The 19,963-nt window shown below is 38.5% G+C and overlaps 3 protein-coding genes across 3 annotated transcripts; all 3 read right to left on the reverse strand.

Annotated features, from left to right (window-relative positions):
• Positions 1-1,818: 1,818 nt before the first annotated feature.
• On the reverse strand, positions 1,819-14,079 carry LOC140887963 (UPF0496 protein At3g19330-like). Its single transcript, XM_073295611.1, has 5 exons — positions 13,938-14,079; positions 13,791-13,824; positions 13,317-13,586; positions 2,360-4,475; positions 1,819-2,271 (listed from the first exon to the last, which is right to left on the reverse strand). Exons 3-4 carry the CDS (start codon positions 13,387-13,389, stop codon positions 3,409-3,411), a joined length of 1,140 nt encoding a protein of 379 aa, XP_073151712.1. The 5' UTR covers positions 13,390-13,586; positions 13,791-13,824; positions 13,938-14,079; the 3' UTR covers positions 1,819-2,271; positions 2,360-3,408.
• Positions 14,080-17,786: 3,707 nt separating this feature from the next.
• Positions 17,787-18,407, reverse strand: LOC140888191 (uncharacterized). Its single transcript, XM_073295877.1, has one exon. It carries the CDS (start codon positions 18,405-18,407, stop codon positions 17,787-17,789), a length of 621 nt encoding a protein of 206 aa, XP_073151978.1.
• Positions 18,408-18,973: 566 nt separating this feature from the next.
• Positions 18,974-19,756, reverse strand: LOC140888192 (uncharacterized). Its single transcript, XM_073295879.1, has one exon. It carries the CDS (start codon positions 19,754-19,756, stop codon positions 18,974-18,976), a length of 783 nt encoding a protein of 260 aa, XP_073151980.1.
• Between the last annotated feature and the right edge of the window lie 207 nt (positions 19,757-19,963).

Here is a 19,963-nt window from a genome sequence, read left to right on the forward strand (position 1 = left end):
TTTGATTAATTTTTTTAAAAAAAATAGTTAAATTCATTATGTTTTCTAATTAATATGTATGATTTACCAGATCCACTGTTGATACTCATCATTTGATGATAGCACGGATGACGAAGATTTTGCATCTATAACTGGTATTATAAATATTTCGTTTTATAAAATTATAATTTGTCATTGAGAAATTGATGTTAATATTTGTCTTTATTATTGTAGATTCTAACAACAATAGATGATATTTTAATTGCTAAAAGAAGGTATCCTTTTGTGGACTCCACTGTAGTTGCTGAGATAGGAAGATACCTTGAAGTATGGATTGAATTTCGATGAGAGTGGTTAAATTTTAGAAAATATGGATTACCATTGATTATTAGATTGCATATGAAGTGTTCAATGGATGATGTTGAGCAGTATTTTTTTTTTCGTTTTCATGTTTTTGATTATGTTTGAATCATTAATATTCAAGTGAAACGGGTTTCCAATTTTTGATGAGGTTTGATGTTGATGATATTGCATTTTTTATTTAATAAAAAAAATCGTGTCTTGGTTATTTACATCTTTCGAATTGAGTTAATTATATTTTAAAATTTTTAAATGCAATTCTTTAGCATTCTTTTTTTTGAATAAGCAATTCTTTAGCATTTAATTATGTATTCTGCTTCTTGATGCATGTCAGCTATTGATTCGTCTTCACATTTCCAGTTTCTTGAATGATTTGGTGCGATATTTTATATGTTCTTAATGGTGACTGTTAGTGTTATTTTTTTTATAAAAAAAATTGAAAGTTGGTGTTATTGTCCACATCATTGTTGGTTCCTACATGGGAATATGTGTAATCCGTTCGGGCATTTTTACAAATACTAACTTCTGTATAATATAAGGCACTGTCAAAAGAAAGATTACTAGAGGCATTTATTAATTAATATTAAAAACTCATGTATGTATAATAATTGATTGGTTTTTTGTATTCATGAGTAACCCAAGATTCATTTCAGAGGTCATCTTAATTCTTAGGTGTACTCATATAGGATTTATCAGTTTTAGGATGCAATAACCTCACTGACTTAGCCCGTCTTGGCGCTCAAAAAATAAAACATATATATATATATATATATTTTTATCCAAATTATAAATTTTATATCTACTATTATTACATGCTCATATATCTATACTGAATCCAAAAAATAATAAATTTTTTTCATTTTATAAATTTTATACCCAAATTTTAGGCTCAAATTTTTACATATTATTATTACCTCGATATATATTAAATAAATTTTTGTACAGTGTTTTCTCCTCAAGAATCACGAACATCACACGCTTTGATTAACAACTATTCCAATTCATATTACTTACTATTTCACCTTTTATATTCTCTATAAAATCCAAAATTTCACAAAAATTTAGGTTTTAATTTTCTTTAATTGTTAGTCAATCATTCACTTTTTTTTAAAAAAAAAAAAATGTGTTATTTTTGCAATTGAGAATGAATTCATGTTTAATTTTCGACCGTAGAATATATTTTCTTCTACTCTTCGTCATTTTTCCAACATTTTAACATCAATTAAAAGTTGCTATGATTGTGTGTAAATCGTGTTCGAACCTTATGAAATATTATTTCAAATTATCGATCGATTAACCGGTGTTTTTTTTTCTTCTATTAATTATAATATATTATTGCCTACACTAAACATAAATCTTGGCTCTACCCCTGCTAGAATCTAGTACTTTGTTCGACTTTGTAAAGTTTAGAAGAGAAGTTACGGGAAAGCTTTAGAAAGCAATTGTGCTCAAATACGATAATTGCCGATAAAGAACTAGTAAAATAAGAATGAAACAAATTCATTACTTCATCCTCTCTCCTGTACCAATACTCAACATAAGAATCATAACGCGAAAATCCATAAAAACATCAAGATCATCTTCAAATCAAATAAAATGAATCCACACCTAATAACGAAGTACAATGCCATATGATATTTAATTATCCCCACTAGTTTTTAAAGATTTTATATGTTTTATGCCTTCCACCATCTCTGCACCACTTGATGTATGTTTGCTGTTCTCGTTTGCTAAATCCTTCCCGCATCTTTCAACTAAAACTAAATTTTCAGCTTCAGTGGATTTTCTACTCTCACTTTCACTTGCACTTCCCTACAAGTTTCAACTTGCTTGGAATTTTTCAGCTTCTCCATATAAGCGTCAAAATCTTTTAATGTATCATCTCTACTCCAAAATGATATATGGGAAGTGCCGATAAACATATGTTTTTCCCTATATTAAACGAAAAATCATAAGCAACATCAATTATTTCATTAAGAAAAAATAAAAGAATCACACAAAAAAAGAAATGAAGGCTTACCATTTACGAAAAACAACAGTTATATCCAAGTACAGTTTACAAAAACAAAAAAAACAAAAAAAAACAAGATAGTTAATACAACGAATAAAAATGAGAAAGTTACTAAAAATTAGAAAGCTGAAAATTAAAACTTGCTGGTGTAAAATAACATAAATTACTAGGTGATTCTTCATGATTTGCAATGAATTTTGGCATCACAAAAGTATTTCGATCAATAAAAATATTGGCACATACATTATCCATTTTCCACTCCATGCCTAAATCACTTTTCAGTTTCAAAGACAAGATATTTTTATAAACCAACTCGATAACCAATCTACGATTTCCCAGTTTATGCATAACTCCACGACCAAATCATTTACAGAACCTGTTATTTTCCAGAAATAATAACGTAGCAAACATGAATTATATCCTTGGAATTGTAATGTTCATATATTAGGACCAATCCAAATTATGGTCAGATTAATTAAATTTGAAAACTTATTATTTTCCAAGAAATTAACCAAAATCCTTACTGTACCAGAATTGATGGTTTCAATAGGAGGACCGATTGTATAAACTTGGGCTATTACCTGAACCAGGGAAGCGGGCGGTAGGTGGCGGACCACCACCAAAAGCGAAAAGTAGCTAGGTAAATTAATAGAGAATATTAAACCCTATGCAACAGCTTTAGCTACCAGTTAGTCCAGGCCAGCCACTTGTGATCATCCATCGTTTACCTGTCAAATAATGGATTATTGTTTTCGATTCCAATCAAATCTTACTCAAGACTGTGTGTGGGATCAATTTGCGCATGCCAAAATATCTTCAACCGGAAATAGAGCTACAAGGATCCTATGCATGGGATATAACTGCTGTCAGATCATGAGATATCATAATTCACTCCAATATGATCCTTTAGTCTAAACTATCACTAAGAATTCATTCCTGGAAAAAGGGACTTTGAAAGTGTATGCGTAAAGATAAATCAAGAATCTTTAGCCAATATTACTTACTCAAATTGGTCCTTCACTAAACAGATGCACTTGGAATACGAAAATAATGTGAAGTCAGCCAGGAGAATGATCTTGATGTGCATGTATCCCCTGGAGAAGTAGTGATCTGGCTCGATTTATTGAAGCAAAACAGAGGAACAGATGCTCCTCTAGAAACAAAAGCCGTTGGGCAAAACTGGATCGGTTTCTTCTAAGCTGTTTTAATACTTCCTGTATGAGATACTTGTCCATTCCCCGGTCCACACCATGGTGAACAAGAAACTTATCATTCTCAACATCAGAATGCAACAGAGCCACGAGCCGGTCAATAGTGTCAAGCTCCTTGTGAATAAAATAAGCGACCTTTGCTGCAGTACTAAGTTGTTTTTGATAGAGAGATTCCTTTCCAGTCGTTAAGGACTGAAGAATTATCGGGCATATGGGGCTTACAACGATTGCAACGAGAGCATGGGTGGCTATTGCCACAGCTGCCACTGCCACTCCAACACCAGCTGCTATAATACACAAGGAGGATCCTTTTGAGCAGTGGTGTCTGAGATGGACTCTTGATTGTGTCTTTTCCAAGCGTTTGTCAACTTTTTTAGTGAACTGAGAGAAGGATTGACGAAGATGGTCGAAGTTGTGCGGTTCAGGGGGAACAAAAGGGTTTTCATGGCCATCAAATTGGAGAAAAATGTTAAAAGCCGATGCGCATTGTGAATGGGTGAGGGAATAGGAGTCGAAGTCAATGTCTAGGGGAAGATCATCAAGAAGGTTATGGATAGGTGTGTAGACATGTTTAGCTTTGCGGACTCTCTGATAGAGATGGAGGTATAGACGGGATGTATTCTCACTATGTTCGAAACAGGTGGCCACAAGCTGAGCAAGGGAATAGGATCCTACAATTGAAAGTGCATCCTGAATGCTCTCGCGGCTTGGTTGAAGAACTTGTTCTAAAAGTAGAGGTTCCTCGAACTCTAAGTTCTCTATGTCAAAATTTTGATTAAAAGAGCTTTCTTGGTCAAATATGCTCCGAATCTCCTTATAAGAATGTGTTTCAACTGCAAGTGTGAATTCTCGAGTGAGGTTAACAGTGGGGGAGGGTTGGACACTTGATGTTGATGTATTATCTACTGAATAACCTGAAGGAAAAATCAGAACTAAGAATATGGTACCTTACAATGTGCAACATACATAAGGAACAAATATAAAATAAAAAAAAGAAAAAGAAAAAAGAAATAGGAGGTTTATGAGGGTGTGAGAATCCCATTCAAGTGCCACAATGACATTCTCATCCTTTCATTGTTTTGATTGGAAAAACTCCCCTTTTGAAAAAGTCCTTGGTACCTATATCTTTCCAGGTGATAAAAGTCCTCGGTACCTATAACAAGTGAAAGGGCTCGTGTCCTGATTTAATATTTAATGATCAAACAACCAGGATTAATTAATGTAAACAGCGAAAACGAGTTAAAAATTTGCGTTTGGGCCTACAGAAATTTCGGCATGACCTATTCGTAAATAGGACATCCCAAAAATCTGTACAACACAACCAGCAATATATACTCGAAAATAGAGTCACAACTCCAATTTACAAACCTATAGCCGCACTGGCCAGGACTAAACACATGCAGAGCCGGCAAGGCTCGATCACACAAATAACAATTCAAAACAAGGTCCAAAACTATTTATACAGATACACAGGGCATCACCCCGGCAAATATAAAACTCGCTAAACTGATATATATACATATATCTGGGAACTCGACTCCACGCTCGCCTCACTGGGTACCACTAGATGACGCTCCACCAGATGCGTCAAATCCCCCTGGATAACCTGCTATAGAATCACAAACAACCACAGCATAAAAAGAAAACAGGGGTCGGACCCCAGTACGACGAACTATAAAAATTACGACAAATATAACTGACATGAATAAAATCAAGTACAATGCAATGAAATGCAATGTAATGCGTGACAGGTATCAATGAAATAAGGGATACCAAAAGGAGTCCAAATAATCGTATCACAATAAACTCAGTGGCCACCCGTGCCAGGAACACAGCAGACCTCGAATCATCACTGCTAATCCATACACGTAGCATCGGAGGGTGACAGGAGCGACCCGTCCAACCTCATGCTGTCATCAGGAGTATCGTACGTAGCATCAGAGGGCGACAGGAGCTACCTGTCCGTGCCTCATGCTATCTCAGGAGTGCACTAAAACAATGTCACTCGCTCCATGATGACTCAATACATCTCAAGAGATCAATATCAATAGCAATCAAAGGAGTCAAGGCTCAACGTGCTATGTAAACTTGTAAATGAGTGAATGAAATCATATAATCCACGTAAGCACATAAAACACGTTATCACTCATTACAAAATACTTAATATCATTACATGCCATTATAGGCGTCGTAATATAAACAGCTCATACGTACCTCAACCGACACTTAATTACCACAGAAATATCTCAAGTATTTCTCGGATATTCCAATCCCAAATAAATTCTGAAAAATATCGAATACCTTCAATCGACTTCGATATAATACCTACAACCAATAATAAATCAAATATCAATTATCGGATGTCAATTGAATCGAAATACCCAAAATTCGAAACCCTAAATTCGAAATATACCTCAAGACTTCGAATTAAAGGTCTAAACAACCGGAAAAACACTCCTCCTAGCTCAGGCGGCGATCGGACGGCGGCTAGGGGCGGCGAAGACGGCGGCTGGTCGGAGTCGGGTTTCGACCAACGCGAGGAAATCTTACAATATTGATATCAAAAGAAAGCTCTCGTCGCGAGGATTTCGGAACTATATTTATTTTCAAAAATCGATAACCGACGGAAAAGATACGGCAATTTGAAGAAATGAGAAAACTTGGAAACGAAAAGAAAAGAAAACGCAGGGTGATGGCGGTGGAAAGGTTGAGGAAAGAGAAGATATATCTTATCATAATCTAATAATATACTTAATGTGTGTACTCGTTTTATTTATTCGGGGTTAAAACTTGACCCGGTTTGAGTTATTTCAACTTCTGTGTGATTTATAAATCAAATATGCAATTTAATATCGTCTATAAACCGATATTTATAAATACATATTTTAACACACAAATTAATTAATAGAGTAAAATCGGGTCCTTACATTTCTCCCCCTCTAAAAAGAAGATTTCGTCCTCGAAATCAAACACACATCAAACTTATATACAAAGGGATCAAACATCTATTACTGATAGTACATAGGGAAATCAGAGGACAAGGCATAATTCATAACATTGTCAAACAAATGAGGCCATTCTTGACGCATTCTAGACTCTAATTCCCATGTAGCTTCTTCTCTCCCATGTCTACTCCATTCCACCATAACCAAAGGAATCGTCTTGTTCCTCAGTTGCTTTTCTTTACGATCAAGGATCTGCATTGGATACTCAACATAGCTAAGGGAACTATCCAACTCCACATCATCAGCCCTCAAGATATGAGAAGGATCTGGTTCATACTTCCGCAGCATAGATACGTGAAATACATCATGTATCGCAGACAAACTCTGCGGCAAGTTCAAACGATACGCCAAAATACCAATCTTCTCAACAATCTCGTATGGACCGATATAACGAGGAGCTAATTTCCCTTTACGCCCAAATCTCATAGTACCACGAAATGGTGATACTTTCAAGAAAACAAAATCGCCAACCTGAAATTCTAAAGGTCTACGTTTGTTATTAGCATAGCTGGCTTGACGATCCTGGGCTGCTTTCATTCTTTTCCTGATCAGTTCAACTTTTTCTTTCATCTCTTGAATAAACTCTGGTCCTGACAATTGTCGTTCTCCTACTTCTTCCCAACATATTGGAGATCTACATTTTCTGCCATACAAGGCTTCAAATGGTGTCATTCCGATAGATACTTGATAACTATTATTGTAAGAGAATTCCACCAAAGCTAACGATTCTTGCCAACCACCACTAAAATCCATCACAACAGCTCGTAATAAATCTTCAAGTGTCTGAATAGTCCTTTCAGATTGACCATCTGTCTGTGGATGATAGGCAGTACTCATGGCCAATTTAGAACCCAAAGCTGATTGCAAACTATACCAAAACTTAGAAGTAAATCTGGGATCACGGTCTGATACTATAGTCACTGGCACACCATGCAATCGCACTATCTGATCAATGTACATTTTTGCCATTTTCGTATATGTCCACGTACGATCATATGGAATAAAATGGGCAGATTTAGACAATCTATCCACAATAACCCAAATGGCATCACAACCACGATTAGATCGAGGTAGGTGTGTCACGAAATCCATAGTAATGTGTTCCCAATTCCACTGTGGTACTTCAAGACTAAGTAACATACCACCTGGTCTCATTCTTTCAGCCTTAACTTGTTGACACGTCAAACACTTAGCTACAAAATCAGAAATATCATTCTTCATACCTTCCCACCAGTAATGGGCTTTCAAGATATGATACATCTTTCTAATTCCAGGATGTACACTATGTCGACTACAATGAGCTTCTCGTAGTATATCGTCTTTCAAATCTATCAAATTCGGAACCACAAGTCTACCATTATAACGCAAACATCCATCAGAAGAAACAAAAAATTTCCCTGACTGACCAGCTGGAGTTAATTCTTTCAAGTGATGAATATATGGATCAGTCTTTTGTGCTGCTTTGATTTTCGAAATTATTCGTGGTTCAACTTGAATAGATGAAACTATGAAATGATTACCTTTAGCTCGATAAGTCCATCCTGAAGTTCTCAAATGCTCATGAACTTTAGAAAGAGTTAAAGATGCCAACATCTTAGTATGAACTTTTCTGCTCAAAGCATCTGCAACTTGATTCACGTTTCCTGGCTGGTATTGAATATCACAGTCAAAATCCTTAAGCAGTTTCAGCCATCGACGTTGTCTCATATTCAAATCAGACTGTGTGAATAAATATTTCAGACTCTTATGATCGGAATAAATCACAAACTGTTCACCGTACAGATAATGACGCCATATTTTCAATGCATGCACAATGGCAGCCAATTCTAAATCATGAACTGGATAACGAGTCTCATGTGGTTTCAATTGACGAGATGCATACGCAATCACGCGTCCATTTTGCATCAAAACACAACCCAGTCCATTCAAAGAAGCATCTGTACAGACAACAAATCCACCTGAGCCTGAAGGTAATGCTAGTACTGGAGTCGTAGTCAATTTCTCTTTCAAAGTCTGAAAACTAGCTTCACATTCCTCAGTCCACACAAAACGTCGATCTTTTTGCGTCAATATAGTCATAGGCCTTGCTATTTCGGAAAATCCCTTGATGAAACGCCTGTAATATCCAGCCAAACCCAAAAAGCTACGAATCTCAGAGACATTGGTTGGTCGAGACCAATTAAGAACAGCTTCAATTTTACTAGGATCAACAGATACCCCTTGTGCTGATATCACATGTCCTAGAAATAATACTCTATCCAACCAAAATTCACACTTAGAAAACTTCGCATATAATTGTGATGTTCCGAGTGTCTGAAGTACTAAGGTCAAATGTTCTTTATGCTCCTTTCTTGACTTAGAATAAATCAAAATGTCATCAATGAAAACGATAACAAATCGATCTATGAATTCCCGAAACACACGATTCATTAAATCCATAAAAACCGCTGGAGCATTAGTCAACCCGAAAGGCACAACTAAGAATTCATAATGTCCGTAACGCGTTCAAAATGCTGTCTTGGAAACATCTTCTTCTCGAACTCGAAGTTGATGATATCCGGAACGAAGATCAATTTTAGAATATACAGATGTACCCTGTAACTGATCAAACAAGTCATCAATTCGTGGCAAAGGATACTTATTCTTCACAGTAGCCTGGTTCAATTGCCGATAATCGATGCACATTCTCATCGTTCCGTCTTTCTTCTTCACAAACAAGACTGGAGCACCCCAAGGTGATACACTTGGTCTAATATAACCTTTTTCCAGCAAATCTTGCAATTTCGTCTTGAGTTCTTTCAATTCTGCTGGAGCTAATCGATATGGGGCTCGAAAAATAGGACTTGTCCCTGACATTAATTCAATGCTAAGTTCTATTTCCCTTTGAGGCGGAAAACCCGGAATCTCATCAGGAAATACATCAGGAAAATCCTTAACGACAGGAATATCTGAAACTTTCAATTTCTCTTCCTTCGTCGCATCTAGAGCATAAATCATAAATCCTTCATTTCCTATCGACAATAATCTAAATATTTCCATTGCCGATACTAATGGAATGCGAGATTGTGAATCACTACCATAAAAATTCCACTTATTGCCATAATACGGTCTAAATCTCACAATGCCATGAAAACAATCAACAGTAGCTCTTTAATGCATCAGTGTATCCATACCCAAGATACAGTCAAAATCAGACATAGCTAGTTTGATTAGATTGGTTATCATGATCTTATCCTCAAATCTAATCACACAATTCAAAACTATCTCATTAGACATCAAGAAAACACCAGCAGGAGTAGCAACAGACACAGTATCCAATAACGGAGTAAAAGCAATCTCATGCTCATCAGCAAATGTAACAGATAAAAATGAATGAGATGCTCCTGTATCTATCAAGATACGTGCAGGATACTCAAAAATATAACAAATACCTGCAATAACTCCCCCAGGTGCATCTTGTGCCTGATCCTGAGTCATAGCATGGACTTGAGCCTGCTGTGGACCTGGAAAACGCTGCTGACTCTGAGGAGATGGATACCTAGGCTGCTGAGTGGACTGTCCTGGAATATAAGGCTGTGTAGGAGCAAACTGTGGTACAGGAGCATATGGTCTGAATGATGGTCGTCCAGAAAACTGGCCAAACTGTTGTGGCTGAAATTGCTGTCTTCCAGCATTTGGACATACTCGAGACGAATGTCCAGCCTGCCCACAAGTATAACAAGTTCCTGGAAATCCTGTACAATGTGCACTCAAATGCTTACCACCACATCTGTCACAGTATACCCTACCAGACGATCCAACTGAACTTTCTGCACGACTACCACTGGAACTGGAGGAACTAGACTGTGGTTTCTTTTTAAATGGCTTCCCTCTAGCTTTAAACCAAGGTCTTTTCGCTTGCTGAGAAAATTGAATAGGCTGATATGAAGGTAAACCCATTGGTGTTACTGCTTTCATATAAGTCGATGGAGTTCCAGTAGTCACCAGCGTGTGGATAGTTCGTGTAAGCCCCTTCAGAAAATGTGAAAGCTTTGACCGATCATTCTTTGCAACATGTGGGACATAAGGTAAAAGAGCAGAGAACTGAGAAGCATATTCAGCAACAGATTTATTGCCTTGCACCAACAGATTAAATTCATCTTCTTTAGCAGAATAGTATTATGGTGGTGCATATTCTTGTGCAAACTGCTTACAAAATACTTCTCATGGGATCTTTTCACCAGAATCAGAAAATGTTTCTGTTGTCGTTTCCCACCAAAGTTGCGCTCGGTCTTTAAGTTGAAAAGGAACTAACTTCAGTCGAATGTCATCAGGATATTCTAATCCATTAAACATATTGTTGAGACTTTTCAACCAACTAGCAGCTTTCTCACTTCCTTCATTGCCAAAGAACTTTTGCGGACGCAACTCCTGAAATTGAGAAATTATTAAACGTATTCCTCCCATTTTCTCTGTCAATTGGGCTACTGGATCAGCCTCAGCCTGAATCGTTTTTCCTTTGTCAGGATTTACCTGTGGTTGTTGTTCCATCTCTAATTCCACATCTTTCGGAGGCTGAACAGCTGGTCGACCACGTCTTCCCCTGACAATATCATCAAGATTTCTAACATTTTCCGCTGCAGACTCTTCTACAACTTCTTTCCCTTTTCTACCTCTTCCTCCTGGTGCCATTCTACAAGACACAAGGATTAAAATACAGGCAAAAATATCTTAACAAACAGAAAACTATGATAGGAACTCAGAATTCTAATAGAATTAATAAACTAAGTTCTAAAGCCAAGAACTACTGGTTCTAACAAATACGTTCAAAAATAAACAAAACAAGTAAGTCACGTAAGAACAAGTAGTCACACACATACGCAACCATTTTGTTAGTGTCTAAACTCGAGTGTCCTAGACTCTAGTTCGAGCATATCCCAGTATACGCTCTGATACCAAATGAAAGGGCTCGTGTCCTGATTTAATATTTAATGATCAAACAACCAGGATTAATTAATGTAAACAGCGAAAACGAGTTAAAAATTTGCGTTTGGGCCTACAGAAATTTCGGCATGACCTATTCGTAAATAGGACATCCCAAAAATCTGTACAACACAACCAGCAATATATACTCGAAAATAGAGTCACAACTCCAATTTACAAACCTATAGCCGCACTGGCCAGGACTAAACACATGCAGAGCCGGCAAGGCTCGATCACACAAATAACAATTCAAAACAAGGTCCAAAACTATTTATACAGATACACAGGGCATCACCCCGGCAAATATAAAACTCGCTAAACTGATATATATACATATATCTGGGAACTCGACTCCACGCTCGCCTCACTGGGTACCACTAGATGACGCTCCACCAGATGCGTCAAATCCCCCTGGATAACCTGCTATAGAATCACAAACAACCACAGCATAAAAAGAAAACAGGGGTCGGACCCCAGTACGACGAACTATAAAAATTACGACAAATATAACTGACATGAATAAAATCAAGTACAATGCAATGAAATGCAATGTAATGCGTGACAGGTATCAATGAAATAAGGGATACCAAAAGGAGTCCAAATAATCGTATCACAATAAACTCAGTGGCCACCCGTGCCAGGAACACAGCAGACCTCGAATCATCACTGCTAATCCATACACGTAGCATCGGAGGGTGACAGGAGCGACCCGTCCAACCTCATGCTGTCATCAGGAGTATCGTACGTAGCATCAGAGGGCGACAGGAGCTACCTGTCCGTGCCTCATGCTATCTCAGGAGTGCACTAAAACAATGTCACTCGCTCCATGATGACTCAATACATCTCAAGAGATCAATATCAATAGCAATCAAAGGAGTCAAGGCTCAACGTGCTATGTAAACTTGTAAATGAGTGAATGAAATCATATAATCCACGTAAGCACATAAAACACGTTATCACTCATTACAAAATACTTAATATCATTACATGCCATTATAGGCGTCGTAATATAAACAGCTCATACGTACCTCAACCGACACTTAATTACCACAGAAATATCTCAAGTATTTCTCGGATATTCCAATCCCAAATAAATTCTGAAAAATATCGAATACCTTCAATCGACTTCGATATAATACCTACAACCAATAATAAATCAAATATCAATTATCGGATGTCAATTGAATCGAAATACCCAAAATTCGAAACCCTAAATTCGAAATATACCTCAAGACTTCGAATTAAAGGTCTAAACAACCGGAAAAACACTCCTCCTAGCTCAGGCGGCGATCGGACGGCGGCTAGGGGCGGCGAAGACGGCGGCTGGTCGGAGTCGGGTTTCGACCAACGCGAGGAAATCTTACAATATTGATATCAAAAGAAAGCTCTCGTCGCGAGGATTTCGGAACTATATTTATTTTCAAAAATCGATAACCGACGGAAAAGATACGGCAATTTGAAGAAATGAGAAAACTTGGAAACGAAAAGAAAAGAAAACGCAGGGTGATGGCGGTGGAAAGGTTGAGGAAAGAGAAGATATATATCTTATCATAATCTAATAATATACTTAATGTGTGTACTCGTTTTATTTATTCGGGGTTAAAACTTGACCCGGTTTGAGTTATTTCAACTTCTGTGTGATTTATAAATCAAATATGCAATTTAATATCGTCTATAAACCGATATTTATAAATACATATTTTAACACACAAATTAATTAATAGAGTAAAATCGGGTCCTTACAACAAGTGCATAGACAGATATCGGTTTTTTGAGTGGGAAGGTTACCTTGCGAAGCAGGAGATGAAAAATAATTATTTTCTGCTGACTCTGGCGGCGACCGTCCCAAACAAGAAAGCATTAGGCCAGGTCTTTCGCCACAGGATAGCCCACACAACTAATTTCTTACAATTCAACACGCTGCATTCAGTGCTCCCACAGAAAAGAAGATGCGCACAAGGCTTCGAACACAAGATATTTTTATAAACCAACTCGATAACCAATCAACGATTTCCCAGTTTATGAATAACTTCACAACCAAATCATTTACAGAACAACCTGTTATTTTCAAGAAATGATAACGAAGCAAACATGAATGTATATCCTTGGAATTGCAATGCTCATATTAGGACCAATCCAAATTATGGTCAGATTAATTAAATTTGAGAACTTATTATTTTCCAAGAAATTAACTAAAATCCTTACTGTACCAGAATTGATGGTTTCAATAAGAGGACCGATTGCATATAACTTGGCTATTACCTGAACCAGGGAAGCGGCGGGCGGCAACGAGCGGCTGCCACGAAGTTCAAGGAGAAAAATTCAGGAATTGGCCAAATTAAAGTTACGGGAAAATTTTGAGGAGAGTATATACAATTTTAATTCTTTTGTTTAAATATAAAATGTTACCTAAAGCACGGTAGCGGCGGGCGGCGGCGATCAAGGAGAATTTGAGGAGAAGAATTTATAGAGAGAGGAGTGAACGAGGTTTGCAGAGTTTTTTTGTTTTTTTTTTTTTGTTTTTTGAGAGAGGTTTGCAGCGTTGTGAAGAAGAGAGCTGTCGTATTTAGAGGTGTCAAAACTAGGGCGTGCAATCGTCGTTTCGTTTCGTTTCGATTTGATTCGGTTTTAACAAATTTTGATTCGGTGTTTTGATTTACGGTTTTTTAAATTCCTAATTCGAAACCAAACCATTTTATTTCAGTTTGGTTCGGTTATTTTTATTACGATTTCGGTTAGTAGGGTCGGTTATTACGGTTTCAGTAACAATTTGACTTATAATTTTTTTTTTTGACAGTAAAACTTGTAATATTATTAAGAATTCAAATCGTCTATTACAACATCTACTAACCAAAAAGAAAACATCCCAACCTCCCAAACAAAAGAAAAGGGGAAGAAATAGCAAAAGCAGCAAGTCTATGAGCTATAATATTAGCTGATCGATGACAATGTCTCAACTTGATACTGTAACGATAATTCAATAGATTTTTCACCTCCTTAGCAATAGCGCCGATATAACTATAATTCTCTTCTGGGTTGGCGACTGCTTGCACCGCCAAAAGAGAGTCCGAATAAACATCTTGTACTTCCAGCCCTTTATCTCGCACAAGTCTTAATCTTTCTTTGATTGTTATAAGCTCGCCAAAAACGACCGAGGGTGGTTTAGTTATCTTCAAACCAAATGTCAGCACAACCTGACCCTCATGGTTTCGCAGCACTCCCCCTACTGAATAGTTATTTGTGTGCTCTTTAAAGGCTGCATCCACGTCCAACCTAAGGTGATTAATCATCGGCTTGGACCATCGCTCTGAAGAGGTAGCACACTCATCTGATTTATTAATCATCAAAGAAGCTCGAGCTGCCTGGTACTCGCTAAGCAACAATCCACTCCATTCCACATCCATTATGTTCAACTTCTTGCAATTCCCGTGACATAACTTCATGCGCTCCTTCCAAACAGCCCAAGTCCTTATCGCAAAATCCTCGAACTCCTTCAAGCTAAGCAACTTCTTCATCCAAATGAACACGTCTATAATTCCCAGATTTTGAACTTGCTTAAGAAATGGTTTAAAAACCGTACCCTTCCAGCAAGGCCGAGTTTCCGAACACCAAAATAAGGCATGGCAAGTTGTATCATATGCGTAGTGGCATAACTGGCAAGCTCCAGAAACAGGAACGTGATGCCCAAACAAGTTTACTCCTGTCGGGATAATCTCCCTAAGAGCTTTCCACCAAAAGATCCGAGCCTTAGGAGGGATTGAGAGGGACCATAAATATTTCCATCAGTCTTTTGAGTGACTTGCCGAGTTATGATCAGGAGCGCCATAGAAACCTATGTCCACTTTGTAACCATCCCTCACCGAATATTTTCCTTTAGGATCGAAAAGCCAATATCTAGAATCTTCCCCCAACGAATTCAAGATTGGAGTATCCAAGATTTCCTGGGCTGAAAAAGGAGTAAAGATATCTCGCACTAGTGGGGCATTCCAAGTTCCATTTTGCATAAGCTGACCCACATTTTCAAATCCAAATAAAGAGCCCCTTCGGCAAATTGGGCGTCTTCCTCCAGGCAGCCAAGGTTCACCCGCAATTTTGATTTTAAGTCCATTACACACTCTCCAGCCAATCCCACTTCTCATTAAGTTTCGGCTCCATAAGATAGATCTCCATATAAACGAAGGGTTACTTCCCAAAGAGGCACTCATTATGTCTTTATGTTTAAAATATCTTCCTTTGAGAACACGAGCGACAAGAGACTCCGGGTGAGCTATAATTCTCCATATTTGTTTTGCCAAAAGGACTTTATTGAAAGATTCTAACCACCAAAATCCCATACCACCCATGCATTTAGGACGACACATGGAACTCCAAGATTGCCAATGCATACGATTCTGGCCATCCTTCGATCCCCACCAAAAATTGGCACATTCCTTCTCAATGGCATGAATAACTGATTTCGGCAATCGAAAACAAGACATAGCATAAGTGGGAATCGATTAAACAACCGATTTAATCAAGGTTTCCTTTCCGCCAGCTGAGAAAACCTTAGAGCCCCAACCTTTCATTCTCTCCACCACACGCTCGATCAAATATCTAAATTGCAACTTCTTGCTTCTTTGGCAGAATGTGGGAAGACCCAAATATATTTCATGTCCCTGCACAACAGATATAGACAACATCCCTTTGATTCCATTCACCATCTCAGCAGGAGTATTGGGACTGAATGATAGTGAGGATTTATCAAAATTAATAAGTTGGCACGAAGCCCTTTCATACTTAGAAAGACACTGGCGAATACCACTACAATCTTCTGTAGTTGCCTTGAAAAATATAAGGCTATCATCTGCAAAGAACAGGTGAGAGATCGAAGGACAAGTATTTGCAATACGCACTCCTGTAAATAACTTCCGGGCTTCATGAGCCGTTAAGAGTGATGACAATCCTTGGGCACAAAGTACAAACAAATAAGGGGAAAGTGGATCACCTTGCCTGATTCCTCGGCCCGGAGAAACTGACCCCACTATATCACCATTAAGAGAGAAAGAGTACTTCACCGTACGAACACACCTCATCACCTTCTCTATCCAAACATATGAAAAACCCAATTTTTCCATAATATTCTCAAGAAAGGTCCATTCAACCCGATCATAAGCCTTGCTCATATCAAGCTTTAAAGTCGCGTACCCCTTTTCTCCCAACTTCCTGTTTCGAATCCAATGAAGGGCTTCAAAGCTCAGAATAATATTATCTGTGATGAGACGGCCCAGGATAAATGCACTCTGAGATTCATTAACTGTCTTGCCTAAAATAGGTCTAAGACGATTGGTAAGAGCACGAGCAACAATTTTGTACGAGACATTGCATAAGCTAATCGGTCTAAAATCCTTCATCAACATAGGGTTCTTGATTTTTGGAATGAGAGTAACAATGGTCTCATTCCAATCAGCCACCGAATTCCCATCATTTAGAATCTCCAAAACGGATGACGTGACCTCATTGCCAGTCTCTTTCCAGAATTTCTGAAAGAAAAAAGTAGACATACCATCTAGCCCAGGGGACTTGTCGGGGTGCATATCAAAGCCCGCTTTCCGAACTTCCTCTGCAGTGAACGGAGCACACAATATCCGGTTCATATTGTCATCCAATTTCGGCTCTATACAGTCCAGAACTTGCTCCTGATCAGAAGCTTGTGGATTAGTTGACTGAAAAATGTTGGAGAAATAGTCCACAAGAATCTCTGTCATACTGCTTCTGTCCTCACACCAATCCTTATGAGAGGAAACCAAACCACTAATGAAATTTTTGGCCATTCTCTGAGTAGCGCAGGCATGAAAATATTTAGAATTCCTGTCCCCATGCGCTAACCAATTCACTCTGCTCCGTTGTTTCCAATAATTTTCCTCTTTAGTTGCCAAGAACTCAATTTCTTTTTCCAGAATGATGATTTGAGATTTTGATTGACACTTTATGCTTAATCTGGCGTGGCAATATGCAAAATCGGCCATCTGCCCAATCCTTAAGAGCAATCTTGCATCGATTAATGCGGTCAGATAGGGAGAGGGACGAGATATGAGAATGCCAACCTCCATACACAACTTTAGCACAATCTTGATCAGTGGCCCAGAACTGTTTAAACCGAAAACATGGACGAGTATAGTTCGGCCTCAAAACTGTAGTTCCCAACTCGAGTAAAATAGGTATGTGATCTGAGTGATAAAATTCCAGAGTACGGGCTGTAGCAGCCGGGTAAAGAATTCTTTAATCAAACGTAGCCACATAGCGGTCTAAACGTTCAAAGATGGTTGCCGCAGCAGCCCGCCGATTCACCCACGTGTAAAACTCGCCTCTAACATGCAAATCCTGTAAGGAGCAATCATCCAATACATCCCGAAAAGCTTGGGTCTGAGCCAACGGCCTCAAGTTACCCCCACTTTTCTCCTCATCATAGCAAATCTCATTAAAATCCCCTCCCACCAACCACGGGAGCCCCTTCAGGTTACTTAAATTATGCAACCTTCGTAATAGATCCCAAGAAAGATGGCGAGAGCAAGCCTCAGGGCTACCATAGAAGCCAGTGAACCGCCATTTCTTGCCCACATGATTCACCGAGCAATATATGTGGCCGGACGAATAGGAATGGATCATAACATCAAGAGGATCCTTCCATAGCAAAATCAGTCCGCCACTTCTCCCTTGACAACTTACTGCAAACAAACCAGAAAAACCTAAAACAGATTTCCACCAATTACATTGATAATCCCTCAACTTTGATTCAGAAATAAAGATGAGGGATGGGTCCTTTTCCGCGATAAGTCGCTTTAATTCCCGGAACGCCCGCTGGTTCCCAAGCCCTCGGGCGTTCCATACCACGCAACTCATTGAGATCGGCGGGGTTGCTTTACAACCGCCGCCGTTAGAATATCATCTGCCGAATCCCGAATCTCCTCTACTGATCGTTTATTTGAAGCAGGTCTATTCCTCAAATCTGCCCCCGAAAAGGAAGACTCATGCTCACTGTGATACTGTCCTGAGTCTAAATGTAATGCAGCCTTAGATCCCTCTTCTCGGACATGTCTCTTCCATCCCTTCTGTTTGGTAGTTTTCTTGGATTTAGTCTGCCCCATCTGATCAGAATGTGCAACTCCCAATAAGTCAACGTGATTGTCATTAGCCGAGGAGCTCTCTGAAGTTGTTTTTGTCTTGACACATGGCGAAAGAATCAACTTTGAGGGTGAAGTAAAGGTGGCCCTCTTAACCGATTCCATAGGAGTTTCAAGAACCGCAACAATCATGTCACTGTCCTCTACTACATTCATACAAGCAGGATTTTTTATAGCTGTAGCTTTCTGATCATACCTGATCAACTCCATTTTGGCAGCACCATCATTATCTGACGAGTTTTCGGTCGCATTATCAGAGGAAGAGTTGGCCGGAAATTTACCCTTCTAGCTAGGAGGAGAATTAGGATATTTTGCCTTTGGACCACTGCCCCTCAAAGGGGCTTTCAACCAACTGTCGTAAGTGAGCTTCCCCTTCTCCAACCAGGAGTTTTCGCAATCCCGAAAAGAATGCCCGATGATACCACAATTGTGACAGAAATCCGGTAATCTTTCATAGGATAACAATACAAAAACATCCTCTTGCCCAGATTGAATTTTAAGCCTGATATGCTTCTTAAGTGGCTGCCGCAAATCCAATCTTACCCGTAAACGTGCAAATTTGCCCATTGAGAAACCGTTCTCTCGCGTGTCTATTTCCTCCACATCGCCTAACTGACTTCCCAATTTCTGAAGAAAATCCTTGTGCATTAAGACCAACGGCAGATTATAACACTGAATCCAAATAGGCATTGTATCAAAATTCATTGCAGTTACATTTTGTAGTCCACACAGCTCGCGGAATACAATCAGATTCCGGAAAATATTCCAAGGCCCTCCAGAAAAGGCTTGCTTTCTATCTTGAAGCGACTTAAAGTCCAAAATGAATAGGTTGTCCCCCACTGAGCAGATTTCAATATGTTTAATAGCTTGAAGGATCCGAGGTAGATGTGAGATTACTGCCTCGCGGTTTATGGCTTTTGGAGAGAATATCTTGGCCACCAGACAACTACCGGTACGTTGCTCTCCAATCTGTAAAGCATCAGTATCGATAGTTAACGTTTGCTCTTCTTCATGACATGTTGAAATTTTTAACTCCTCAACTAGCCGAACAACCTCATCAGGATCCATAAGAATCAGAAAACAAGCGATCCGAACGATCCAGAAGAGAAATCAAGACCTACACAAAGTAGGAAGAAGGCTCCCACAAGCGCCTCCAGACGAAAACCCTAGGAGAGAAATATATTCAATTTGACTTATGTATGTTAAATTATTTAAAATAAATATAATAAAAAAACCAAAATTACGATTATATTCCAACTTAATTTCCAACAAAAT

The sequence above is a fragment of the Henckelia pumila genome, chromosome 3, assembly GCF_033568475.1.
Source record: "Henckelia pumila isolate YLH828 chromosome 3, ASM3356847v2, whole genome shotgun sequence".
In the NCBI taxonomy this organism is placed as follows: domain Eukaryota; kingdom Viridiplantae; phylum Streptophyta; class Magnoliopsida; order Lamiales; family Gesneriaceae; genus Henckelia; species Henckelia pumila.